We start from the raw sequence: 25,868 nt of genomic DNA, 5'->3' as shown, positions 1-25,868 counted from the left end.
GTATGTCAATAGAGCACATCTAAAGAGGACCAAAGTGCCCATAAACTCTTCAGCATTCTTGTAGAGGTAGACTTGAAAGTTCACACATGTCATGGAGTCATATTTTATGACAGAATTTGACAAATTAACTGCTGTAACTTGTATTTCCACTGTGGGTAGGCAGAGCCAGACTGGATTAATGTAACTGACACTTTATGGTTTGTGTTCTTCATTGATCATTCCTGTATTCTCTGCCAGTAAAAGACAAAATTAAAATCCTCATTTTCCAACAGAAACATAGATGAAGGAGAAAGAATGATACAGGAACTCTAATCTTTACTATATATCTCATTCTGTCTTATAAAAAAATCAGACCTGCAGCAACTCAGTTGTTACCACCCTACTTGTGTTCAGAGCAATCTGATGTGAATGAAGTTTATTGCAAAATCCACCATCATAATTGGCAACCAATTAAAATTCATCAGGAAGGTCAGTCACTGGCAAGGCTGCTACCATGGTGGTGTGAGCCCTTGATGAGGTGAAGGGGGAAAGGCAAAGAAAATAAGTGGTTTTGATGGGTACTGCTCTGGGCTCATGGTGAGGCTCTGCAATCAATTCCTTTACTGTTGGGCTGGCTGTGAAATTATGAAACAAACTTAAAATAGCTCCTCAGCACCAAGTGGATTGTTCTCACAAAATAATTACTGGACTATTTAAGTCAAACCATGGGAGATGCAGGTACAAGTTTTCCTTATTCTCTGAAGAGTTTCTGCACTTAAGACTCCATCTGTTCTGGGACAAAAGACTCTCCCACTGTGCAGTAGAAAGGCTTACATTTCTGACTTTCAGAATTTGTACACAGGCATTTCATAATCCTAAAACTCAGCTGTGTTCTGTCCTGCAGCATGAAGTACAAGTTTCCCCTCCCTGCTTAGCCTGTCAGAAAGTTGTTGAGTAGGCTTAGTTAATGCTGCTGGATGTAACCACTTTCACCTTAAATTCTTTATTTTCAAGAAAATTGAGGATTGATTTTTTTTTTTAATTCTTAATAACTTGGGTTTGCAGATCTCAGCAGTTACTCGAATTCTGCAGCTCTCAGCATTTACAGCTAAGAACTCTGATTTTGTATATTCATTTGGAACAATAATAACAAATCTCTAGAAAATATGAGCATGAAAACATTACACTGGCCATTGCATACCATATTAAATTATCAACTCCAACTTTCTCTAAGGCATCATGCCAGAGATCATAATTAGTTTTTCCTCTACTTCTCTGAAATTTGCTAAGTCTTTTGAGCCTCAATAACCTCACCCATAGAAAAGCAATTAGATCAGTAAAGACTGTTTTCTTCTGTAATGCAGGCTGGATACTTTCTTCTAGGTATTTCCTGTCTTGAAGCAAACACACAGTAATCTAAGTAAAAGATGTTTTCTATGAAACATGCAGTTTTGCATTAACCCCACTGGCATTCTCTTCCAATGCAACAACACCAACACTGCAGGAAAAGCCATGGCAACAGGGGTTCTGACCCTGTCCACCTATGCTACTGCACATGATTCTCATGAGAACCCAAAATTCCTACTTTTATGGAATTGGGAGAAATCTGCAATATATTTGGCTTTAGAAACTAATAGAACAGGGAAAATCAGCTTTTACTTGTTCACCTTGAGAAAATTATGAACATCTTCAGTAAGAAAAGTTTTGCTAAGGAGACTTTCTTGTTCAGCTTCCTGTCTGCATTTGAACTCTTCCTTCTTCTTCGCACGGCATTCCAGCCGTTTCAAGATCAGGTCTTTACTTTGTTGCATGCATTCTGGAACATAAACCACAAACAATTAGGCACCACAACTCCACAGGGAGGAAGCAGCATCTGCTACTGTCACACAACATCAGCTCACAGAAATCTGTTAGTGAGTGAAATAGACAAGTAATCACCATGCAAGATTTGAAATTTGCTTCTTACCCTGATGGCCTTTTTAGATGTGAACTTCTAAATTGTTACATGGCACTTAAATCTATCAGGTTTTTTGGACAGCTACCATCCTGCACCCTCCCTTTCACTCGTGCTGCTGTTTATGCAAAGGCAGCATGTTAGTCCAAGAAACAGATTCCCTCATTCAGCACTCCAAACTTCCCCCGTGCTTCAGGAAGGTCAGTAAGTGTCTCATTACCTAATTGAAGATATGCAAATGCTGCTGCAAGGACAGGGGCAGTAACATATGGTGGGGAGAAAAGGTCTAAAGCAGTGCTAGTTTAGATTAGCTTGAACTGGCATGCAGCCCATACATACCAGACTTCTAAAGTGACTCATCCAAGAACCTGCAGTAAAAGTTGTCAAGGTCCCTCCAAATTTGTGCTAGTAATGTGAACTATTTGGGGCTAAATTCCTCCTCACTTCATTCCCCCTGTAGTTTCAAGTGATATATAAATTAATGAGTCTATTTGCATCCTGGGCTGCTGAGTGCAATCATTGCTTTAAATGTTCTGCCACTTCATGTCTCATTGCCTCTCCACCTAAGAAAAATTTTACTCATTTCCCCCAGTTACCCTGACCCAGAGCAGTACTTTACTCCTGACACAAGCAGCTAAAGGGGGATGCAAAAGAACAGTTACCTGTGGCTGCTGTTCTGCCACTACATCAAGCTGCTTTAACTATGAGCAATTATTCTGTAGAGAAACAAAAGGAGCACAGTACTGCAACACCAAGAATGTTATTTATTCTCCATGCTAATTTATTGTGCTTATCCACAGGCTGATGATGCACTGACAGGACGCTTGAAGGTGTACCAAAAGTACAGGAAAGCCTGTAATGAAAATATCACTTAAATAAATGTAGAAGTGTTTTACTTTTAAACACTATTGATTCTTCACTACTTCCTTATTTTGTACCCTAGGAGCACAATCTTGCTGGCTTTTTGCTCTGTTTGTGAATTATAGGTACTGTTTAACTTTTGTATTTAGAAGCTCATAAGAAAGGTCAATGTTCATTGGAATAAATGCTGCACTCCAGATCATTTTTTTAAAGCACATTTCATTTCTATCTAAAACCAGGAGGTGGATAATGTTCTTCTGCACAGGACGTACCAACTATAATATACGGCTATATATAACTATAAGAACCTACTTTGCATAAAATAAAGGCCTTGACAGAGGTATTTTTGTTTTGGAACAAGTGAAAATTGACAAAAAGAAGGAAAAATCACCCAGAGACAACCATTTATACTTAAAGAATGCTAGTGGCTGAACCTATGTGAAAACTATGAATTAGGCATAGACAGTTTTAGAAGCAAACATCCATGAAAGAAACTATATCACAATATATATGCATTTGTGAATATCAGCAAACTGTTCACACAGCTAGATGTTCTGAAAGAGGATCAAGTCTGCAGCACTTTCTGTGATGAAATAATTGGCTCAGTAGATGATAGGAGAGCGGCGGATATTGGCTACCTTGACTTCAGGCAGGTTTTCAATGCAGTCTCCTGACAGATCCTCGCAGAGAAGAGGATGGATGAGCAGTGAGATGGATTGAAAACTTGCTCAAAGTCCACCTGGAAGCCAGCACCTACTGGTGTACCCCAGGGGTCAATACTGAGTGCAATTCTGCTCAGTAGCTTCATTAATAACTTGGATGATGGAGCAGAGTGCAAATTTAGCAAGTCTGCAGAGGTCACAAAAAATGGGAGGAGTGGCTGATACACCACACAGGCTTGTACTTCCATCCATAGGGAACTTGACAACCTGGAGAAACGGGCTGATGCAAATCTCCTGAAGTTTAACAATGGGAAGTGCAAAGTGCTGCACCTGGGGAGGAACAACCCCAGGTACAAGCACATGCTGGAGACTGCCCAGCTGGAAAGCAGCTTGGCAGGAAAGGACTTGGGGGTTCTGGTGGACACAAGGTTGAATGTAAGCCAGCAGGTAGAGGGAGGGAGGGGATCCTTTCCCTTCATTCAACTCTGGTTAGGCCACACCTGGAGGGCTATGTCCAGTTCTGGGCTCCACAACCAAGTACAAGAGAGACATGGAGATACTGAAGAGAATTCAATAAAGGGCCACAAAGATGAATGGACTGGAGCATGTCTCCTATGAGACAAAGCTGAGAGAGCTGGGGCTGTTCAGCCTTGAGAAGAGAAGGCTCAGGGGGGATCTGAGCATAGTAAGTATATAAACACCTGAGTATATAAACACCTGGAGAGTGGATACAAAGAAGACAGAGCCACTCTCCTCTGTTGTGCCCAACGACGGGACCAGAGGCAGCTGCCAGAAACTGAAATACAGGAGGTTCCTTTTACCATGAGGATGACTGAGCACTGAAACAGGTGGCCCAGGTGGAGACTCCATTCTTGGAGACAGAAGTTGTCTGAACACGATCTTGGGCAACCAACAGTAGCTCAACCTGCTTGAGCAGACAGGGTGTACCACACAACCTCCAGAAGTTCTTTCAACCTCAGCCATTTTGTGATTCTGTGAATTTATGACTGTGAGATAAGGCACAAATTATCACCACTAAGCCCAAAGTGAGTGAGCAGCACTGCAGCAAGAACATACTGCAACAAGACTGCATTCATTCTGAGTATTCAGTTCACTGAACTCTAAACCAAATGCCATTTTCCTATGACAATTTTCTTTAAATGTGTCTAAAAATAGCAGAAATTGTTCTGGAAATTGTGTTTAAGTAGTTTCCATTATTTTCCTTCTGGCTAAATGTTTAGCGTTATTTTCTGTGAGTGCTGATGGGAGGCAGTGAGCCCTGAAACAACACCTAACAGAGATGATGGGGCTATATTTCTCAACATTGGGCATTAGGTAACATACAAAATGACACAGGGGGAACCTTAAATCAGTGGGTCAGTCGTCTTAGACTTCATTATGACTGTGTATTTTTCAGATAGGCAATATGAAGAGGTGTAAAAGGAAGAGGAAAATACTTCATTTTAGAAGTATTTTAGTCTGACATAAGAAAAGAGAGAATTATAGGAAGATCATAAGCTTTAACATTATCTTTCCAGAAGAGTGATAGCACAACTGCTTTGTATATAGCATAACTGCTTCTGGCTTTACATGCTATCAGGAAATCCTAAGACAGTGTCTTATGTCAGCCAGTATGACCAGCAATGCCAAGTATGTGAACAGTAAATGGAGAAATATCACAAATACTTGTAGCAAGTACAATTCAAATTAACGGAATTAGATTATGTGAGCTATAGAGTTAAGTACCTAGTAATACCCAGAACAAGACATAAAAGGCCTAAAGTCAAAGTTCCTATTCCAAACATACACCCTCGAGAATAAAACTGATCCTGGTCAATTCATTAGGATCTTTTTAAAACAGAGAGGTATATACAGCTGAAGTTGTACATTTTTTTTACTCTGTAAAACAATGAGAATTCATGTAAGCCATGAGCTCCAGTCTAAGTACTCACCATTACTGTAATGTGCCAGCTGTTCCCAGAAGGCCTTGTGCAGGTCTGTTAGAAGCTCTTCCTTTTGTCGGACTGAAAGGTTATTCTTTACAGTTAAGTGGTCCAGAATATTTGACACAGTATTTAATCTACCCTTACACTCTTCTGGTATAGAGGACTTCAGTGAATCGATCATTTTCACCATAAGCTCCCAGTTGAATAACCTTTCCTGAATGTCCTAAACCAAACATAAAATCCTGTTTAGAAACCAAGAATGTATCTTTGGCTGTGCTTTCCTTTCATTGAACTACTGATTCCCCAACCACAAAGAAAACCACTGAGGCTTCTCAAAACCATATGAATAACCATCTTCATGTACTTAAATACTTCTGAAAGTCTTGATCACTGCAGGCTAGCAGTAGGTTTACTGGATGTTCAGTTGCAAGAGCTAATATAAAATTATTGTCAAGAAGACATTAAGTCTGGAAAAGATAATAACAGTTTTGCAGAAAAAGCATAAATACTCAAGGAGGATTGATGGACAGAAGACAACATGGACCTCTGTTCAAGATACTATATGGCACACCAGTACAGGCTCTCATTTTGAAATGAGGACACATATGTGATTCTGATAATGCCATGATTCCTCCGAACACATGGTCAGACAGAGTTCAATATATATACTAAAAATTAGCATAATTGCCTATGGCCTAGCAGCTTTCATTGCACTATTAAAGAAGCAGACTATGATCACAGTAGGGAAAGACTTCCCAGGTAGAAGTGCAGCTGCTTTAAACAATGCTGCAAGGTTGGAAAGAGTTTGACAATGCTGTACCAAGTTAACAGCTGGACTCGATCTCAAGGCTCTTTTCCAAACCAAATGATTCTATGATTCTCTGACCTACTGTAATTAATAGAGATGTACCTACAATGACCTCTGCAATGAGATTTCATCATCATCACAGTAGTGACTTCAGGCAGGAATATCTCCTGTATCTGTATCCAGATTATTTTATCTGCAGTCTGCCCATCTGAAGGAACTTACTGTACAGCAGCCCAGTTTGGGTCAAGTGTGACAAGCAGCAAAGACTTTTTTCATACCTGGCCAGCTCAGTCTATTTGACAAAACTAACAAGCAAATAATTACTGTATCTGTTTATACACCAAATTACTAATAAATGCAGTAATTCCAATTGTATGGTAATCTGTAAATTACATGTAACCCTTTCCTTTCAGTATATCCTGTGCAAAAGAAAAAGAAAGGATCTGTTAAATTTAACACAACATAAAGCACAGTGCTGGTGCATTTATGAACACAGTTTTCCCTCTTTCAGACCATATCCCAAAGAGCTGATAAGAATTTTCAATTCAAATTAAAGTCACTGAACACACAGAATCACCCTTGAATTTAAATTAGTATTTGTCAGTCAAAGTGGAACAAATATTTTGAAAGAAAAAGAAATTTTGTAATGCCCACAGTAAGAATTCTCCATCGATTGGATTTTGTGCTCCTGCTCCTGGTTCACCATCTGCATTAATAATACTTCTTCCTTACATGACTACCTAAATGGTATTCTGAGAATTAGAACTCAAGCACAGACAGTTCACCCTCTTATGAATCTTCCTACAGTGCAATGGAAGTCGAGCTCTCTGCAATAAAGCTCAAAGAGACAACTGGATTAAGCAGTCTACATCACTCCTAAGGCAGGACTGACAGACTCTGCACTGACATAATTCTTTCTGTTCAAATTGACTAAATCTATCTCAACTTTTATTTCTTTTTTACTTTACCATTGCCTGCAAGTCTTGAGATTCACTTAACAAGCTTTCCACTGCAATCATCTTCTCAGTCAGATCCATCATTATCTTCGTTGCTTTGGCACTTGAGCATTTTGATTGGTCCAGAAAATCCTGCTGGGCTTTGTCAGTCTGCTTCCAGAAGGCTTCCATCTGTGGAACATGAATCAAAAAAGAACTCATGTTCCCTCATTAATCATCTGGTATTTCGTTACAGAAAAGAGGCACATACATGAGTCTACTGAAATACAAGTCACAGACAGCATCTCTGTATTAGTTATATTGAACAATTTGCAAAGCTAAAGAGACTATTATATATTTTATATATATAATATATATGTATATGTATATGTATATGTATATGTATATGTATATGTATATGTATATGTATAATATATTGGTGGTGGCACATAACCAGTAGGTCAAACCTGACCTTTTAAAATAGCTGTAGTAATTATTTTTAACTAGCTAAGAATTTGTTAGTTCTCTACATATTGCATCTCTAAGAGCCTATAATGTTTTTAGTATTGAGGGTAAAAACCTAGAAGATGAACTGCATCCCTTTTATTCTGTGAAGTTAATTTAGCTATAGGAGCAGGTATTCTAGTCAAAAAACATTTTTACAAAAAAAAAAGAAAAACTGAAAATTATTACTGTTTTACACCATCAAAGCCTTTCACAGCTAGATGCTACATAAGCACTTTGCTGGCTGGAATTAAATGCTTTATGTCAGCACAGTGTATGTGCCTATTCTGATAGATTATTATAGGGACAATCCCTAGTTTTAGTTCTGATTCCACAAACATGACTGTGCATACCATCAATATTCTGTGCTCTGTGGGATTACTTGTACACATAAAGGTAAAGAATGCATCCATCACCACGATTTCTATTAAGTACCCATGAATTTTGGAAAAAAAAGTGATTATGGCATCTGTGAGTATGGCAAAAACCCCTTTATATTCTCAGAGGAAGACTGAATTAGTTCAAAGTACTGAACTACAGATATCTGCATAGAGGGAAATTATTTTCAGTACAACAAAAAGCATCTGCAAGCACAAGAGTGACAGACCCACTGAAGGATGATTGCTGCTGGTGAATAAATGCCTCATGATGCTCAGCAAGGTTGCTGGCAATTATTTTTACATGACTAACTCTGGAAAACTCTAAACAATCATTTTTCCACTGAGCAAAGTTAAAGTGCAAAAGAAACTTGACACACATGTTCCAATGTTACTAGGACTTCCACTATAAAATGAAGGGCTTAGAGAAAGCAGAGAAAATTCCCAGTGAAGCACTGAAGCACCAGACATTAAAAAATGTTAACTCTTGTATGAAAAAGGCCCAAGGCTGAGGTGATGGGCTGTTTGGTCCAGGGCTGAAGTGCCACAGTCAATCAGCACAGGCAGCTCACAAAGCTGTCACTCTCTCATTTTCATCAGCAGTCAATTTGCTCAAACTTCAAAAACAGGGCTGGGAAGAATATTATTCAGTTTACTGGAGAACAGGACATAGAATGTTCTCAACCTCCAGTTTTCTAGCCTGAAAGCTATACTGACACAGTGAAAGAGAAAAAAAAAAAAAAAAAACAAATGTCGGCTATCAAATGGTATTTTCACATCAAAAAATGTAAATATATTCTCACGTGGAAAATTGCTAAAGAAAAAGGCTTTGCTAAAGTAAATGCACAAAACATACTAAAACTTTGCCCAGCAACTATAGTCTTAGTACTTCTTTCTACTGAAAAAAAAATTGTAGGCTCTTATTATTCCCTTACTCAGTTACAGGGATTGACAAAAGCAAGGTGCTAGGATAATATTCCTAAAAGTCAGGCTTGAAATAAATCTTATTATCAGACAAGCACCAGACATTTCTCAGCTGATAAAACAGTAGTGTTTTACAAAAAACATAAAAAATGCTTTATCTATAAAAACATATTGACACCAAAAGGGAGTTGGAAATATTTTGCTGGGGCAAAGTAAAAATATTTTCAGGACACATATAAAATACTAACTGTGGACTACTCAACAAAACCATTGCACTAAAGAACTCCCCACCAAAAGAATAACATTAAAATAAAATTTTAGAAAAAATTAGAAAGTTACATTATCTATTACGTGCTCAGAATATTCCCTTTCCCTCCTTTCTAGGTCTTCTAGAGTCTGGAACTCTGAATTACGGCCTCCTGACATTTCAGTATTCTGGAGTCTTGAGTCAAGTTGTTTCTGTAATTCTTCAAAATCCTGGGGGAAAAGAAATCAAGTGATTTCTTAAACAGAAAAACAGACATAACTTCTAAATTTGGGAGTGACTCTGTATATCAGTTCTGGCTCATGGCTAAGGATGCTGAACAGGAGTGTTCAGAAAGTGCTGTCTCTTGGTAATGTACCATCTGTAGCAAGCAAGGAAATCTCCAGATATATGGCAGCCCTGAATGAATACAAATACATATTTTTCCACTAGGATGTGAGTACAGTCAAGACCGTAACCCATCTCTGCTGAATTCATTAGTAAACACTGCTTCATGAGTTTTACACTAATAACCCCTGGAATCTAGCTACAAATATTTTTTTAATGCATGTGCCTCATCTTAAATGGCAGCTATGAGTGTATATGCTGTGTTTAAAAGCTCAGGTAAGTATCCAGGTGATAATCAGATAGTGATTCCTTCAGAGTGCTGGATGAACTCGTATGGATGAACAACCTGTAATGCTCATAAGGGACAAATCATAGGCTGCATGGTTACATGAGGTTTTACATTTTTGCAGTCATTTAGAAAGCAGGGTGATTTTTTATGAAAGCTGATGTTGCTGACAAATACTAGTCTGCTGCCATTGCTTAGTAAACTGATACTGAAAACAGTGACTCTTCCTTTGCTGCAACATGCCTTACATGGCAAGCACGGACTTCTAATACCATCCACTTTTGCCTATCAATGCATTAACTTGATACCTTTATGCCTTAAAGAAATGTAAGTAGAGTTTGACAAGCTTCACTAACTATTTCATCAAAATCCCATTAATTTTTATGATGCAGAACTAAAAGTGGATAACGCTGTCTGCAATAAAACATGTAACATCTCTTTTACATGGTGGTCATAACCAGCCTTGTTCCTTGTATGATATCTCACCTCTAAGACTGTCAGGTTTACAAGATCTTTCTCTGCATCATATAGGACACAGAAACCCCATACTGGCACTTAAACAACTGGACTTCTCTGGTAATTGTTGCATCTAATTATTTGGATTTAGTCCTTGTCTTGCAGCATCTTAGAAGCCTGAGGACACTGACGCCATCAAACTTCACTGAGGATTAGGTTCTATCAGGAAACATGCCTATTCTAGATTAGCTCTGTTTATAATTTGAAGCCATTACCAGAAGACCACCAGTAAAAGGATTTTGCACATCTAATCTCACTTTTCATCTAGTAAATACAATAAGCTTTAATACTAGACCTGAGGATTTAAGGCAGAAGAGTGCTTTAAGGCAAAATACTTTCTGATAGAAATCACAGGGTACAGCTACAGAGATTCCTTATAGTAATTCAGAGATTGTGAGACTGCACAAAGTATTCAACAACTAGAGCTCATGAGCTGATAGACAAATGTCCAGATGTGAAATTCCATCTACATGTAAGAAAAGCTTAATTGTTGCTGTAATTAGGCTGCTCTCAGTACAAACATTCAAAACTTGGATTGGCAGGGCACTGGATAACCTTACATAAGACAAAGCTTCCTACAGAAGGCTGGACCAGACAATCTCGAGATGTGCTTCTCAATCCAGATTTTTCTGTGACTCTAAAGTGGAAAGTGGAACCAATAGCTCTCCTATTTTCTATAGTTTTGTAAAGCTTTTTGTTCCTTCTAACAACCTTAACAATAGTACTGTGACTCTACCTGAAACACACACTGACTGTCAATATATGTCTTCCAGTTCAGAAGTGGCATATGGACTACGATACAAGTACATGAAAGAAAAAAGGATGACGAGGAAAATAAGTGTATTTTCCCCTGATGAAAGCCTTGAGCGTCATACTGCTACTTTATTTCCTGCTATTTTATTATCAGCAAGATACTTGGGACCAAACAAAGCCCCTGATAATTAGAAGTTATTAAATCCGAGTGAATAAGGTACAAAATGTTCTGTTTGCTTAAATGGATTCAACTACAAAACATTTTATCTTTAACAGATTACGTAGATCACTTCATACAGCAACAAAGAGGAAAAGCATACAAGGTAATGTAGAAAATCAACTAACAAGGGAGTTTCTTTGCATTTTCTTCAGAAATAGATTACAAATGACATTGCTGTTCAAAAGGAGCAGGTGAAATGGCCTGCTGTGGTAATAAGATTAACTCTTATTTTGTGTGGTCTTAAATACTAACCAACAAACACACTTACATTTTCCTGATTTAAAAGGATCTTCTTCAACAAACCATCAGTAATCTTCTTTTTACGATGGAAGTCTGTGAGGTATATCTTGAAAATCTGAACAAACATCTGTTTAAAAGGAAGAAAACAACACCCAGATTAAGTGCCTGTTCATCACTGTAAAGGCCATCTTTGTGATAATTTTGCTGATTTAAATCAATCAGGGAGATTATAGTGAATCATAAGTGAAACAACAGATAAATTAACAGACAAATCTCCAGTACTTCCACTGTGAAAAATTCTCTGGTTTTGGCTCCAGTGAGATACTGGAAGATGGTGTTACACATAATCTCATATATCCTTGTAACCAGACAGACATATTTTAAACTATTCTTGACTAGAGGAAATGCAGATCACTTGAAAATACAAAGCCCATTTTTCTAAAGTTTAATGAACCCCTAAACTGGAAGATATTAAGTATTCCAAAGATACTAAAAACTCATTACTCTGACTTCAACTGTAGTCAGCCACATAATACATCAAACATTTTTATACGCAACCCAAAAGGAACTATCTCAAGTTCTAGCTAGCTTCTCTTGCAATAAAAATACTTATTTTCCATTACTAACTGCCGCAGCATTTTCCAGTGTGGAAATAAAAATAAATGTAATTTTACAGCCACCTGCCTGTTCCTCATAATCTTAAAAACAAGATGACGTAGAACTTCCCTGCGTAAAACATATAAAAACATAAATAAATACATATTTACATACAGAAACAGTTATTGAAGCCAGTATGTCAGGTGAGCAAAATCTGGAAAATATATTATAATTAGAGCCCAACAGAAGAGAAAATCATATAGCAGTCATGTTTTGGATCTCACTTGCAAATGTTTTGGACAGGAGTTTGTCAAGTTTTGAGCACACTACCAAGATACCATATAGAGTAAAAATATATTTAAAAGAAAAAAAAAAGTAGAAAGAAAAAAGAGGGTTCAGGAGAAGACTGATAGAAAAGGATGTATTTCCTTAGACTCGATGCCAAGAAAGACTGAAATCAGAGAAAGCAGAATGGGAAAGGAAGAAATTATTCTCAGACTGACTTATTTTTTCCTTTTTTCCTTCTGGCAAAAATATGAAGCTATTTAAATATAAAGCTAAAGGTCAAAAGTTTTTTGTGGTGATTTCTGGTGGGCCACAAAGCATGTTAAATGCTCATTTTCTCTGTGTTTCTGTGATTACATCACTATGTTGCTACTTACCTTCCTTTACAAACTGCTTACTAACTTTGACATCAAGCTAAACTTCCTTCTGGAATTGGATCGCAAGTTCCTGTTCTCATGTAACTAGATGTGGATAATCCATCAAGTGAGAAACTGCTTCCCAGGTTTACTTTCCTGTTTCCTCCTTTGGGTTGTGTAGAAATTTGTTCAGAAAATCCCACCCTTTGACATATTCTCAGAGGATTTAGTAAATTATAACAGAAATTACCAATTTTGTTTAAACAGAGCCCAAGAAAAGAAGGAAGGAAAAAGTTATAGACTTTATGTCCAGATTCATATTTATGAGCTAAACCTCAGTAGCAATAATGGTACTGTACTTGATTGTAGCTAGTCACCACAAACAATCATTACTGAGTGTCCCGTGGCTTTAATTGTTCTTTTTTTTTCTTTTTTTTTTTTTTTCCCTTGTCAGTTTAAGATGCTGTGACTTGGTGCAGGTAGTTATCTATGGTTTAAATGGCACCTTAATCCCTCAGTTGTACAAATTCACAACTATTGTACTTACCACAATGGTACTGATTCAGTTGAACTGAATTTTCAATTTTATTCCAAAAACTTTAAGTCTTTGGAGTTGCAAGACACAAACAAGCAAGTCTATCCTTAAGACAAACTCATCCATTAAATAACTTATTACCTCTTCTTATGAGCCTCAAGTGCTGTATGTTAATCTCTGGAGTAATGTTTAAAACCAATTTTTTGTATTTGCTATATTGGTATTTCACAGACCAGTATACTTCATTATATTTTACTTCTTTAGGAAGCTTATATATATGCAGAGCAGGAGAAAAAAAAAAAGACAATGTGGAATATTGTGGAAATAATAATGTGGAAATGCAACTCTGCTGCACTACATCTCACCTAGCCAGCTGTTTATTTTATTTCCTAAACTAATATTCAAATAATATGTTCAAAACAATGAGCTATAAATGAGATTTAAGTACCTACCACATGTTCTTCTTTCCTGAGTTCAGTATCAAGAAGCATGAGATCTTTTAAAGTAAGACTGCAAAGGCAGAGTTTAACATCAAAACTGAAACAAAGATTAAAAATGCATTAATAGCAATCTAAATGATGGTTACACAAAAGGACAACGCAATGTAAGTTTCGTTTAACCACTACATCCTCCTAAAAACACTGCCCCAAAACAGAAGTGAAGTTACTTTATTTCTACATTGCCTCCTTTCTCAGATGAGATTTCTGTATTCAATCATAAACAAAACCCAGTGCTTTTAATAAAGTTGGTGCTGCAGTTTCCTCTAGAAAAAGACAAGGTGAACATAGGCATGAGTGGATACAACCAGGGAAAACACAGCTTTAAACTGAATCAGCCATAATAAGAGCGGGTATGTTGTAAACATTCTTCATTGCTAGGAGCTTTCCCAGTCCCGGGGACACAAATATGATTTTCTTATTCTTGCTAATGAGAGTGCAGACACATGTATTCATCTAGGGGTACCTTGCGGTGGTGCAGCTGAAAGGAAATCAGAGCTGACAGTCCATTTCAATTACCTCTATCTGCTCATCAGCAGTGTCAGAGAGGAACTGTTTTCCCTGAGTAAGACTTGAGTAGTTCCCATTAAAACAGAGAGAGAACAGACCACTGAGTGTTCTCAAGGCACCTGCAGTGTGAGATGGCAATGGACAGTGCAGAGAGCTGTGAACTGAGCATACGAAACATAACAAAGACATCTCCTTTTCCTAACAGTAATACACCTTTTATGAGATTGTTTTTGGCCAGTTCTGATTCCCAAAATTTCACAAGGAACAGGATGACTTCCAACAGCTTAATGTATTAATCTACCCAACTACTTTTTTAGGGCTATAAGCAGATAACCCTGTCCTGATGTGGTGACTGTGTGCATTCATACCCAGCCTTTCATCTTTAGTGACTGTCCTGAAAACACAGGAAATGACCAAACAAGGGCAGGTTTACTGCTTACCTCTCACATGTCAGCACCTCAGGGAAGCTGGCCACCTTTAGAAAGGCTCGAGCCTGAAACCTGTCATCGCTTGTTGTGGAATGTATTGTTGTGGAGGAACTACAGTCCTCTTTGTCTCCCTGGCTCAGAGATCCCAGGCTGCCTGATATAGATGTCTCCACCACTTGATTAGGCAGAATTGCCTGCTTTGGATTCTCATGCAAAGATGGATTGGATGAGCCATCTGCCAAAGGCTGTAAGTCAAAGGAAATTCACAGGATCAATTAATACAACACAATAAGGAGACAAACATCACATCAATTTTCAGAGTATACTTTTAAGGGAAAAGTTATATAAAAGCAGTATACACAGCAAAAATGTTTCCATATACATGACAGGCTTTTGCATTGCCCAGGAAAGCATTCTTCTGCTGTAGTTAGCCTGCTTGGTGCATGCTTTCTCTTTTAGATCCTTGAGGTGTTTTTCTTATGGCTCCTTAGAGAGATCCAACTTCCATTAATGTTAAGGGGAAGACAAGCTCTCTTAAAGACAGTGAAAATTGACTGGACACCATGTAAAGCATTGCAGGTTCCAGCAATGAAGAGGAGCTGAAAGCAGCTGACACCTTACAGAGGAAGCCCTGAGTCAATGGACTATTAAAAAAAAGAAAGATCCCTATTAAGCAGATTGGCAGTAAATTTTCTTCCATTACTTGACTCTGGAATTTACTCTGACACAGAATGATTGTCATTAATTTTTACAAGTAGAATCTAAAACCTTACCCTAAATTTCTGGTTGATGGGATAGATCACTTTTGCCTTTAATGCAAATGCTGCGATGTTACTGTTCAGAGAAGACTCACTTTCCTGTATGGAAAAGAACAGAAAACCATTTGAGAACAGCAGCAGATCTGGCAATTATTCACTTGAAGTACTGTTTGCTCCTTTTTGTTAAAAAACTTAAGTGTTCCTATTGATGACTGTTTATTGATTGTTCCTGCTTTGGTGCAAGAAGTCTTCTCCTAAGGCTCATTCTAAGTAGGAAAACTTGAAAAGGGAACTCTTGTCATTACCACTATTACAAAATATTTTTAATTCTCCAGGAGAAAACAGGCAAAACTTTTATAATACAACTCTTACCCAAAATCTAGGGAAAATAACAATGTTTTTCCAAAGAACATTTAATAGATAAGGAATTCTTTTCACACAATTTTCTGTATCACATAATCTGACTTTCTGCTACTGCCTTTGTCTAGACACTGGAACAATGGGATCATCATTTGTTTTGAGAGGTTAGGTATGGTTTAATAAAAGTTTGGCTATAAATAGCAGATAAAATGTGTAAATCCAAGCACTAGGATTTCCTATTTTATCTCTTTTTGTTTTGTCATATGAAATGAAAGACTCTGATTTGTCAAAACACAGGGTTTTTCATACAGCTTTTTTTAGGAAATATCAAAGCACTAATAGAATCTAAAAAACAGAAATGGAAAGAGAAGAGCAGGCTATGTAATTCACTGGACTTCTACCACTGCACTTTTTCATCTCCATTTCATTTATTTCCATTTTTGGGTTTGTTGATAAAGCTTACTGATAAAGTTGCTCCTGGTGAGCCGTCCCAGCACTGCAGAATCTCATTGGGGACAGGAGTGGACAGAGCTACTGCTCTGTAGTGACTGGACACACAGCAAAGCTGGAAAGCTGTATTTCAGTGTGCTAGAACTAATACATCCTGCTTCTCAGCAGGCATAAGTAACACACAATTATTATTAATACAGTAATTATGGTATTCTTGCAATGTGAAAAGTCTCAAAATGAAAATACCTGTTTTTCTGAAGTGCTCTAACCTAATTAAAAGCATTTTCCATCTATGCTTCTTCATAAAATGTCAATTTGATGCTCGTAACAGCAAAAGCCTCTGGAAATCGGAACAAATTAGTAGAAAAAAAATACATATAATTTCAGTAGTTAGACAGATAGGTGGGAGAAAGCCCCCTCAAATAACAAGGTTACCTCTTAATGTCTTATAAATGAGCCATGTTATGGAAGTGGATATAGTTGTGAATTCTCACCTTTAAAAGACTGTGATTCCATTTTGAAAACACTGGCAATAAATAATAAAGATGTAAAATTGTGTAAGCTCTCCCACAACATTTACACATCAAAAAATAACCTAATCCATGCTCACTTGTTATATTCCACTTTAACTCAAGCAAAATGACCAAGCATGTTTTGTCACCACTCCTGATCACAAAGGTGAAATGAAGATTCATTACGTGTCAGGATTTAAACCAACAGTTTAAATGTTAACAATAACATTTTCTTAAAATCAGTTCTTGTTACAAGCTAAGCACTAGACTGGCTGGTTATGACTGACATTTTATCCATGCATTTAATTTATGTATAATAGGCTGAATGAGTCAGCTGAACTGCACGTTTTTAAATGAGCAGTTTAAATCACAATCTTTGGCTTCAGCAAGACCAGTCAAATCAGCTTTGGGTGAAAGATAGTGATCTAACAACTACACAGTAGCACTGGTTCTCCAGTTATTTTGGGATAATCAAAAAAAAAAACCAGTTACTTAAGTTACTTGATGTTTTCACTGAGAGTGTTTTGTTAAGCTTATATTTCTACATTTTTCACGAATTCCCTAATTGTCTTTGAATCCCAGCTCACCACAGTGGTCTTTCAGTACTTACCAACTTTTTCTTATGTTAATACTGTTAATTTATCCCATCAGCCTTTTGAAACTAATGACAACATAGAGATGAAAGCAAAGAAGTCTCTGTTCAAAAAGAACTCAGAATCTTGATTAAAATATCCGAAGGGTGCCCCAGGAGAAATGGAATTCATAAGGGGAATAAGTGCTTGAAATGGTTGCATTCATAAGCAGCAATCAACTCCCACTCTCCATCTTATACTTTTTCTGAACACTTTTTAAAGTCTCTCTCCAAACCCACTAAAATTAAGACAATTTGGAGCAGGCCCTGAACATGCTTACTGCTACAAGCAGCAAAATGGACATCCACTTATAAGAGCAGATCTTTACCTCCAGCACCATTTCTTCTTCTGATGTATAGGGTTCTGCATTACTTTTCATGAGTGTGTGCTCTTTTTCATCAGCATTGAAGCTTTCCAGAAGTCTTTGAGAATCATCTTTCTGAAATTCCAAGAGAAAACATAAAATGCAACACTTGAGATCATGCAGGTAAACTGGAAACATCTTCCACAGCAGCCTGGATACATTTATGTCTCCATCATGAAAATTATTCCAGTATTAGTTGAAAATTTTGGAAAAAAACCAATCTGAAAATGAATGAAAATTTTACATATTCAGAAAAGAATACTTAAAATTAATGAACTTTTAAATTTGTCATTCCAGAAGTAGAATTTTAATCTAAAAGAGTTTTAAGAGGCTGTGAACATGTCAAATCAATCCATCAGCTCTCAAAATGTCATACTACAGATTATGGAGTCAACCTCATGGTCTGAGCTCAAACATCTTAATTACAGCAAGTTACCTAAAATTGTCTATAATTACCAGCAATAAAGAGAATACCAAGTATTTTTTGTCCCTGACCATGAGACAAACTTCTTAAATAAAGCTTTATGTGTGTGGAAGTTCCTCTCAGGAAGAAGTAACTACCAGAAAATGTTCATCACCTTCCTTCCCCAAAAGCAGCCCATATTACCGGCCTCACTTCACAAACACAAAAAGCCACTGGTAGGGACACAGATGCTGTGTGGAAAAGAAACCTCCTGCTACACATGATCTTCCCTACACACTATAGGAATCAGAAAAGAGCACTAATGTGCCTCCCTCTAAACACAGCATTGGAAGGATTATTTTTTCAGTGAAGGAAAAGATAGCAGCAACATTACATAGACTACTTTTTAAATTATGTTTCAGGTTTTTAATCCACTGACTACTTTTTGATGTAGTCTAATGATACAGCTGCAGTCACTATGCATGTCACTCTCTTATGGAAAGGTTCACCTTAAATTATTTTGCCATTTGGTACGTAAAGTAGTCCATTTTCCCAGAAAACAGCGAACAGCCCAGCTTTGGAACACACTTAATCCTCTATGACTTGCCTCTGTCACCTCTCTGGATCTTAGATGGTGCAATAATTCAGACTATATTTTTGGGTTAGCTTCTTAGATGTGCTGAAGTGCAGATGCTGGTTCCTAAAATCTATTTATAAGAAAAGAACTGCTACAAATCTCCCTCAGCAATCTTGTAACTTATTTTTTACCATGGTAAAGACTTCTTCTTAAAACTACCCCAGTGTATCCTATGTACAAATCCACAAATAGGGGACTTATGCATCCTACATGCATCCAAGTCCCACAGACTCAGGCTGAGATCTATAAAACAGTGATCATCTGAGGCTGAGTAACAAATGCGTTGGCTTGCTGTGGTGCTTAAAGCTGCTTCAGACTCCAGGTACTTGCCCTGCTACCATGCTACGGATAATTTAGCTGCTTGGGATGGAACACACCATACTCAGTAAAGCTATCCCTGCTTTAACTTTGGATACAGAAGGCTTCTATAGGTGCAGTTCAGCACCTGCTTGCTCCATAGGATTGCTGGGGCAGATAGTGGGAAGGAGGAACAGCCTACAGTTTCCCTGTTCAATTGGGGAAATAAGATCCATAGGATACTGTGGGTATTCTCAGTTCAGTCAGAGAGAAAGAGAAAGGTTTTCTAACCAGGCGACAACCTGGGAAACAGTTGGGAAAGAATGTAAATAATTCTCTAATCTATCTTTTTATACATATTGTTTATAGATATGTTCTGCTACTGTGTGTCATTCACTGCACACCAATGGTGTGACGTTTTTACTCTAAGACCAATGAAATTAGTCTTCTCGATGTTCTCTACATATAGAGCGGTACATTTGAAATAAAGAGAGAGTTCATTTTCTTAGCCTTCTGATCTGGAGTTCTCTGTTCCCGTCCTGCTCAACAGCGTCAGGATACAACCTTCCCACCCTGCAATGTGCTCTGTATGCACCAGCAAGCAGTTTATTTTTCTTTCAAAATAAATAACCCTTTTATGACAGCAGCATTGATTTCAATAGCATTTAAACATCTAAATGCATCTGAAGAACCAGACCAGGGAGAACTGACAGCTTCTGTTCCCTATTGACATATATGACATAGAGGATAATGTCATATCTACTACATTTGAGTTGGTAGTGGCAGTACAATAAAGATACACCTATTAGGGCATGGCAAATGAGCAATTGAATCAGAAGGCCTTGTACTCACACAGGATGCATTGATCCAGCATTTGAAGTGCCTTTATTACTAGGCTAATGTCTGGCTTCAAACAGAGCTTCAATCCTCCAAAGTAAAAGCAGTTGGGAACTAGAGAATTTGACTCCTATGAAATGTTTAATGATGATCAACACTAGCAGACACACACATGCAGGAGAGCTGTTATAGCTGAGAAAAGGTGTGGTAAAAAACCAAGCTGGACCAGACCCTGCACTTGCAGGCTGGCAGAACTCTCTGCAGGGCTCCAAATCCCCGCACTGTGCCAGCACCAACCACTGCTACATCCAGTCAGTCCAGCATGATGGAAGAATAAAGCATAAATCAATAACAATTCTCAGAAAATATATCTGCCTGGTAGAAGGATGCCTGCCTGGTTCGGTAGGTGCATGCTGCCTCTGCAATCTACGAGTCTAAACAAACATTATGAAATAAAGAGATATGAACCACAGTACTTAAAAGAGAACAACAAGTATGTTATTAACAAAATCACACACTTTAGAAAACCCTGTTAGTTTGGCATCAAGCAAACCGTCAGCAGTGCTCAGACTGCTTCTTTAGGTGTCCATGTGCATACCCTCAGTGCAAAGTTAATGCTGTGGGCTCTACTCTATGCTGTGCTGAAACGTGAACTTTGGAAAAGTCTGTGAAACACTTCGGAAATAAGATTACTAGTTTAAGGTGGAAATTAACGTTTATTTTCAGTTATCTCACAAAGCTTCTGCAAACCGGGTACATCTTCCATTATCCCCAAAAGCAACACTGCCTCGTACACGAAGCGGCGCTTGCGAGAAGCAACTTGCAGGTCACATAGGTAGAGATACAGGCCAGGGGGGAACACTCAGAACACGTAAACACTTTCACCGGCCTCCTCTTAGAGTTAGTCCATTTCTTTCAGCAACTACTAAAAGAAAGTACTGAAATCCTTGTCAGCAGAGATGTGGCAGGCATTACGGGGCTCCCCACCTACCCCCACTGCAGAGCGCACCCCGCAGCGCCGCTCGCCCCGAGCGCAGCCCAGACTGTCCTGCGCAGCGGGCAAAGCCGGCAGGCGACACCTCCCGGGCCGTCCGCCCTTCAAAGCTTCGCAAAGCACTCCTGCTCCCCCGAGCTGTTCGCCCGCGGCCGGCCCGCGCCTCCCTCCCCGCCGGCCCCGCGTACCTCTCCGCCCCGGCGCGGCCCGAGCGCGCAGCGGCAGAGCAGGGCGGCGGCGGCGGCGCCCAGCAGCAGCCCCAGCAGCGCGGCAGGAGCCAGCAGGGCGGGCAGAGCCTGCAGCGAGTCCGCCCAAAACTGCAGCCCTACGGCCCGCAGACAACCCTCGACCGCCGCCATCGCGCGGTGCCCGGCCCGCGGCGAGCAGAGGGCAGGGCATGAGGGGAGGTCCCGCAGCTCGGGGCCCCTCTACCCCCGCCCTCGCCGCGGTGGGAGGAGACCGATGGCGGGTGGATGCGGCGGCTGAGGCCGGGCCTGGTTCGGGGCAACGCCTGGAGAAATCTACGCGGCGCCGTCCGCACCCGCGGAGGGTCCGCCTGCCGCCATGCGGTGGCCGCTGGCCGGGCTGCTGCTGGCGCTGCTCCCCGGCGGCCCCTCCGCGCCCGCTCAGCGCCTCGCAGCGGGCACCGGGCGGAGCCCGCCCCGGGAGCCCTGCGGTCGGACGGCGGCTGGGGTAAGCGCTGTGCCCGCGGTGTGCGGGTGGTGAGCGGCCCCTCGGCGCGGCGGTCGATGGCGGGCTCAGGGCAGGCCCGCGGGACGGTGCAGCAGCCCCCGCGGCGGGCTGTGCTCGGGAGCGGGGCCCGGCTGGGCAGCGGCCGCTTCCCTGGCACTGCGGCCGGGGGCAGCGGCCCGGAAAGCTGCCAGGCGCCGGCGTGGGGAGGCAGCCGACAGGTTCTGGACAGGGTCCTCAGTACACTGGAGACGGTCCAGCAGAGGGCCACGAAAGCGATGAGGTGTATGGGGCATCCCTCTTACCAAGAGAAATTGCAGCAGCTGGGCCTGTTCACTCTATAGAAGAGAAGACTGGGAGGGAATCTCATTAATACATACGAATATCTCAGAGGTGGCTGTCAAGAGGATGGTGCCAGACTCTTTTCAGCGGTAGCCGGGGACAAGACAAGAAGCAATGGCCATAAAGTAAAACACAAGAAGTTTCACCTCGACATGAAGAACTTCTTTTCATTGACAGTGGCAGAGCACTGGCACAGCTGCCCAGAGAAGTCTTGGAGTCTCCCTCTCTGGAGACATTCCAGACCCACCTGTGTTCCTGTCACCTGTTCTGAGTGACCCTGCTTTGGCAAGGGATTGGACTGGATGATCTCCAGCCCTAATGATGCTGTGTCTGTGCTTTGCTGTGCTTCTGAGCAGAGGCCTTTGGTGTTTATCTAGTCACAGCACCTCTGCTCAGTGGTGTCAGTCTCTAGTGAGGAGTGCAGTAGCTTTTACGATGGAGCTTTTATGTTCATTCTTTCTCCTTATCTAGGTTTGTGTCTGTCAAGCCCTCTCAAGATGTGTTGACATAGTTATCTTTTGCCCACTCCTTATTGTGCAGTGGGGATTAGAGTGCGTCACAAATGTAGTTTGTTGGTAGGATTACAGAAAGACAAATAAACAGGAAATAGTATTGCAGGAAAAAAAACCAAACAAAACCCTCTCAAAACCAGGAGGAGCCTCCCCCCCACAAAACCAAAAAACAGCACACCAACTTACTTTACCAGAAGAATAAATTAATGTAAAATTTGGGGAGAAGTTTCCTGACAATATTATTGCATTAAATTAATTACTGTTGAAGCATGATGTGAGTGCAGGTCCATGGAATTGGCAGTTCTTGCTGTTTTGGATCCCATTGTCCTCTGGTATTGTGGATGCACTCTGCAGCAGAGTGGAAGACTTCTGTTGAATACTCAGGCTATATTTTGTAAAACCACACAGGAATAAAAACCTGGAGCCTGTGGAAATCAGGAGCCAGTTGTGTACTGATTTCCTAGAAAGTAGGAAATAAAGCTTGTTAGCTAGAAAGCCACATTTTCAGCATGTCTTTATACATGCTTAAACCGTGGTCAACTTTAGTTGCAGGCTCACAATGCAGCTGTTGACATCCAACACTGAAATTCATATATATACTGATTTAATGCATATTTGGGATTTATATTTATAAACAAGATTGCATTTAACATAAAAGACCATATTGGTGGTCTACATTTTCATCAGTGTTCTAAACTGCTGTTTCATCAGTTTAGTGGGCTGATACACATTTCCTTGATGCAGAGAGGGCCCTGCACTGCTCTAGAAATGCCTGGCAAGGATTGATACCCTTTTAATGTGATTTCTGTTGCTGCATATCCATATGCATAGATGGAAGGGCACACAAACAGCAATTTTGATCCTCTTATGGGCCATTCATTCAAGAGTAGGACACAATGATCTGCAAGGGTCCCTCTAGCCCAGAAGGCACTCATTCTATGTATAATAATAATAATAATAATAATAATAATAAATCTGTCTGATTTATCCATCAGACAATTTTTTGTTTCAGCTTGCTGCTGAAGTTTCCTATTTTTTCTGTGTTCTTGAGGAGCTTGGTTGCTTAAAATTTGTGGTCACACAGATTGTTTAACCAATGACAATAAATTAATAATGGCATTAAAGAACTCTACCATACCTCAGCTTATGTACAAGAATTCTGGAGACTCGGAAGAGCTGTACAACAAGAAATTTGGAAATAGCCTCTAGTAAAGAGCTCAGTGCCTGGGGTCTCCCAGAGCTGCTCAGAGTTTGCTGCATGTACATGCTAATGTTTGTTTCTGAGTCCCTTCTTTATGTCAAAGAGTTGCTTCCAATCCTGTATGGACACGTTTTCCAGAGGCTCCTTAAACCCCAGGGCTTCTGGTGCATCTGAATTTGTGAGACAACTTGCATTTTCTGTTATGTTGAGGGAAATTTAAGGGTAACTGAAGTTACAGCTCTAGCGGTAATCAGTGATGGCTTCCCTGAGCAGGCTTAAACCGTGGTCAACAGTGGTGTTGACATAAGTCAGTACGTAATATTACTCAGATGCAGTGCTTGGTAGCAAACAGAAACAGGGAATGTGGCTGATGTCATCAGGCAGAGTTAGATCCCTGATAATTAGCCCACATTCCTGCCTCTCTGTTAGCTCCTGCAAGGAAGAATCTTTGATAAATAAGAACTTGTTTGTATGACTACTACATCTTGATCAAAATACTGGGCAATAAAACTCCTTAAAAACACTGTTTTCTTCTACTGATGTTTTGAGCTGTGATTTCTGTAGCAGTCTCTGTGGTCCAGGCACAGGCAAGAGGCTGTCACAGATTGCCTTGCAAGCTGCAGTTATAGCATGTTGCCCCTTTGAAAGTCTCAGTGTAGTTCTCTGGAGGAGAAATGAGTGTAATGTCAGTGGACTTGATCATCTAATGTGGACATGTTCCTGACGTCTCCAAGTGATCAGTTTTTCCTGTATCCTCAAATATGCCTACGAAAATGGCAAAGAAAGATTATTTAATGAAAGCAAACGAATAGCCAGTCCAGCTCCAATATTGTACAGGGACTCATCCTCATAATATGAAGTGTAAGTACAATTTGAGCCTCAAGTGTGCATATCCACGCTGGGCAGCAGAGCCTCATACTGCTCAACAAGCTGTGGGAGACCTCTAGAGCCAAGTTGTGTCTCTTCTGGTAGTTAATTTTTGAGAAACTTGAGGCTTTGTAGGATAGGGTTCTGTGTAATAGTGTAATTGAAGCATAAATTTAGCTTAAAAGTTCAATAATAGACATTTATGAAAACAGGTTTTGTTTTTTTTTTTAATGCTCTCTTCCAGGTTTTTGAAGATGATCTGTGGCTTCAGAAAGAGATGGGATGCCTAGGAATGAAAGGTATGCAACTGTTTCCTCCCTCTTTTCAGCATTTTGGGTGTACCAAGACTCACGGGGGATGTGTGTGAAGGTGAGCAGGGGCCTGGAACTGCGCCCTGGTGGCCTCCTGACATCAGTGGGACTCTCAGTAGCTCAGTCTTGATCTACAGGGGAGTGTTTGCACAGAAATTAGGAACAAGGGTGCTTTAGGTTCCCTAAACAGCTCATCTAGAATGAAGCTTTTGTGAGAAGGCCTCAGTTCATACCCTGCTCTGAATCATTTTCAGGAGGAGCCCTGTTTCAGTATTAAACATAATGGTGTAGGGGAGCACTCTCTGATGTCTAGAGTTCCCAGGTTTGTGAAAATCCCAGACTACTTAAAGTTGATCAAGATGTTCATTTTCAGAAGCTAGCTTAACCCTTGTGCTTTTACCAGCAGTGTTGCAATACCTATTCTTGAAGCTATTTTTATAGACCTCTGGAACTGCAATGGCTGGACCACTTTGTCCTGGACCAAAGACTGAGTGTTAAAGACTGTTAGATGCAGTGGGTTAAAGACTGATAGATACAGTGGGTCTAGAGGTACTGCTGGGATGCTGGTAACTCTTCCCAGCAGATATCAAGTATTCTTGTCAGTGATCGTCTCTAGTGGTGGTCACCTAATCTTATTGAAACTTAGAGAAGTCACTTTGAGCTTGGTGTAGCTGCATCTGAGGGCTGACTGCCACCAGCTCTTTCTGTAAATTTGAGAAAATCACTCTGTTTCTCTGAGTCTCCAGTCTTTAATTTCTATGTATATATTATAAAAAATGTTCTATTTCACCTGAGTGTGTCCTGAAAGGTTAGGATGTCCTCATACAGCACATTAACAGGGCAACACAGTGTGTTAAATAAACCTCTCCATCACTATGGTTCCCCAGGAGATTATTTCATGACATGCATTTGCCTAGAAATTGCATGCTTTGAAGC

At 39.9% G+C, this 25,868-nt stretch overlaps 2 protein-coding genes across 7 annotated transcripts in view; one reads left to right on the top strand and one right to left on the bottom strand.

The window, feature by feature from the left end:
• Positions 1 to 21,393, bottom strand: part of EVC (EvC ciliary complex subunit 1) — a 49,156-nt gene extending 27,763 nt beyond the window's left edge. For all 4 annotated transcript variants that reach the window (XM_053940360.1, XM_053940361.1, XM_053940362.1 and 1 more), the window contains exons 1-10: positions 21,198 to 21,393; positions 17,806 to 17,916; positions 15,539 to 15,622; positions 14,778 to 15,010; positions 13,783 to 13,867; positions 11,586 to 11,684; positions 9,290 to 9,427; positions 7,179 to 7,337; positions 5,409 to 5,625; positions 1,647 to 1,795 (exon numbers count right to left, since the gene is read on the bottom strand). In XM_053940360.1, the coding sequence (XP_053796335.1) occupies positions 1,647 to 1,795; positions 5,409 to 5,625; positions 7,179 to 7,337; positions 9,290 to 9,427; positions 11,586 to 11,684; positions 13,783 to 13,867; positions 14,778 to 15,010; positions 15,539 to 15,622; positions 17,806 to 17,916; positions 21,198 to 21,368 (1,446 nt within the window). In that variant the 5' untranslated portion in view covers positions 21,369 to 21,393. The remainder of the gene's footprint in view (positions 1 to 1,646; positions 1,796 to 5,408; positions 5,626 to 7,178; positions 7,338 to 9,289; positions 9,428 to 11,585; positions 11,685 to 13,782; positions 13,868 to 14,777; positions 15,011 to 15,538; positions 15,623 to 17,805; positions 17,917 to 21,197) is intronic.
• A 173-nt stretch (positions 21,394 to 21,566) lies between these two features.
• EVC2 (EvC ciliary complex subunit 2) overlaps positions 21,567 to 25,868 on the top strand; it is a 61,315-nt gene continuing 57,013 nt past the window's right edge. For all 3 annotated transcript variants that reach the window (XM_053940357.1, XM_053940359.1, XM_053940356.1), the window contains exons 1-2: positions 21,567 to 21,702; positions 24,866 to 24,920. In XM_053940357.1, the coding sequence (XP_053796332.1) occupies positions 21,574 to 21,702; positions 24,866 to 24,920 (184 nt within the window). In that variant the 5' untranslated portion in view covers positions 21,567 to 21,573. The remainder of the gene's footprint in view (positions 21,703 to 24,865; positions 24,921 to 25,868) is intronic.

The sequence above is a fragment of the Vidua chalybeata genome, chromosome 4 (genome assembly GCF_026979565.1).
Source record: "Vidua chalybeata isolate OUT-0048 chromosome 4, bVidCha1 merged haplotype, whole genome shotgun sequence".
Classification (NCBI taxonomy): Eukaryota; Metazoa; Chordata; class Aves; order Passeriformes; family Viduidae; genus Vidua; species Vidua chalybeata.
The sequence above is the reverse complement of the archived record's forward strand: the minus strand, read 5'-3'. Positions and strand labels throughout refer to the sequence as shown.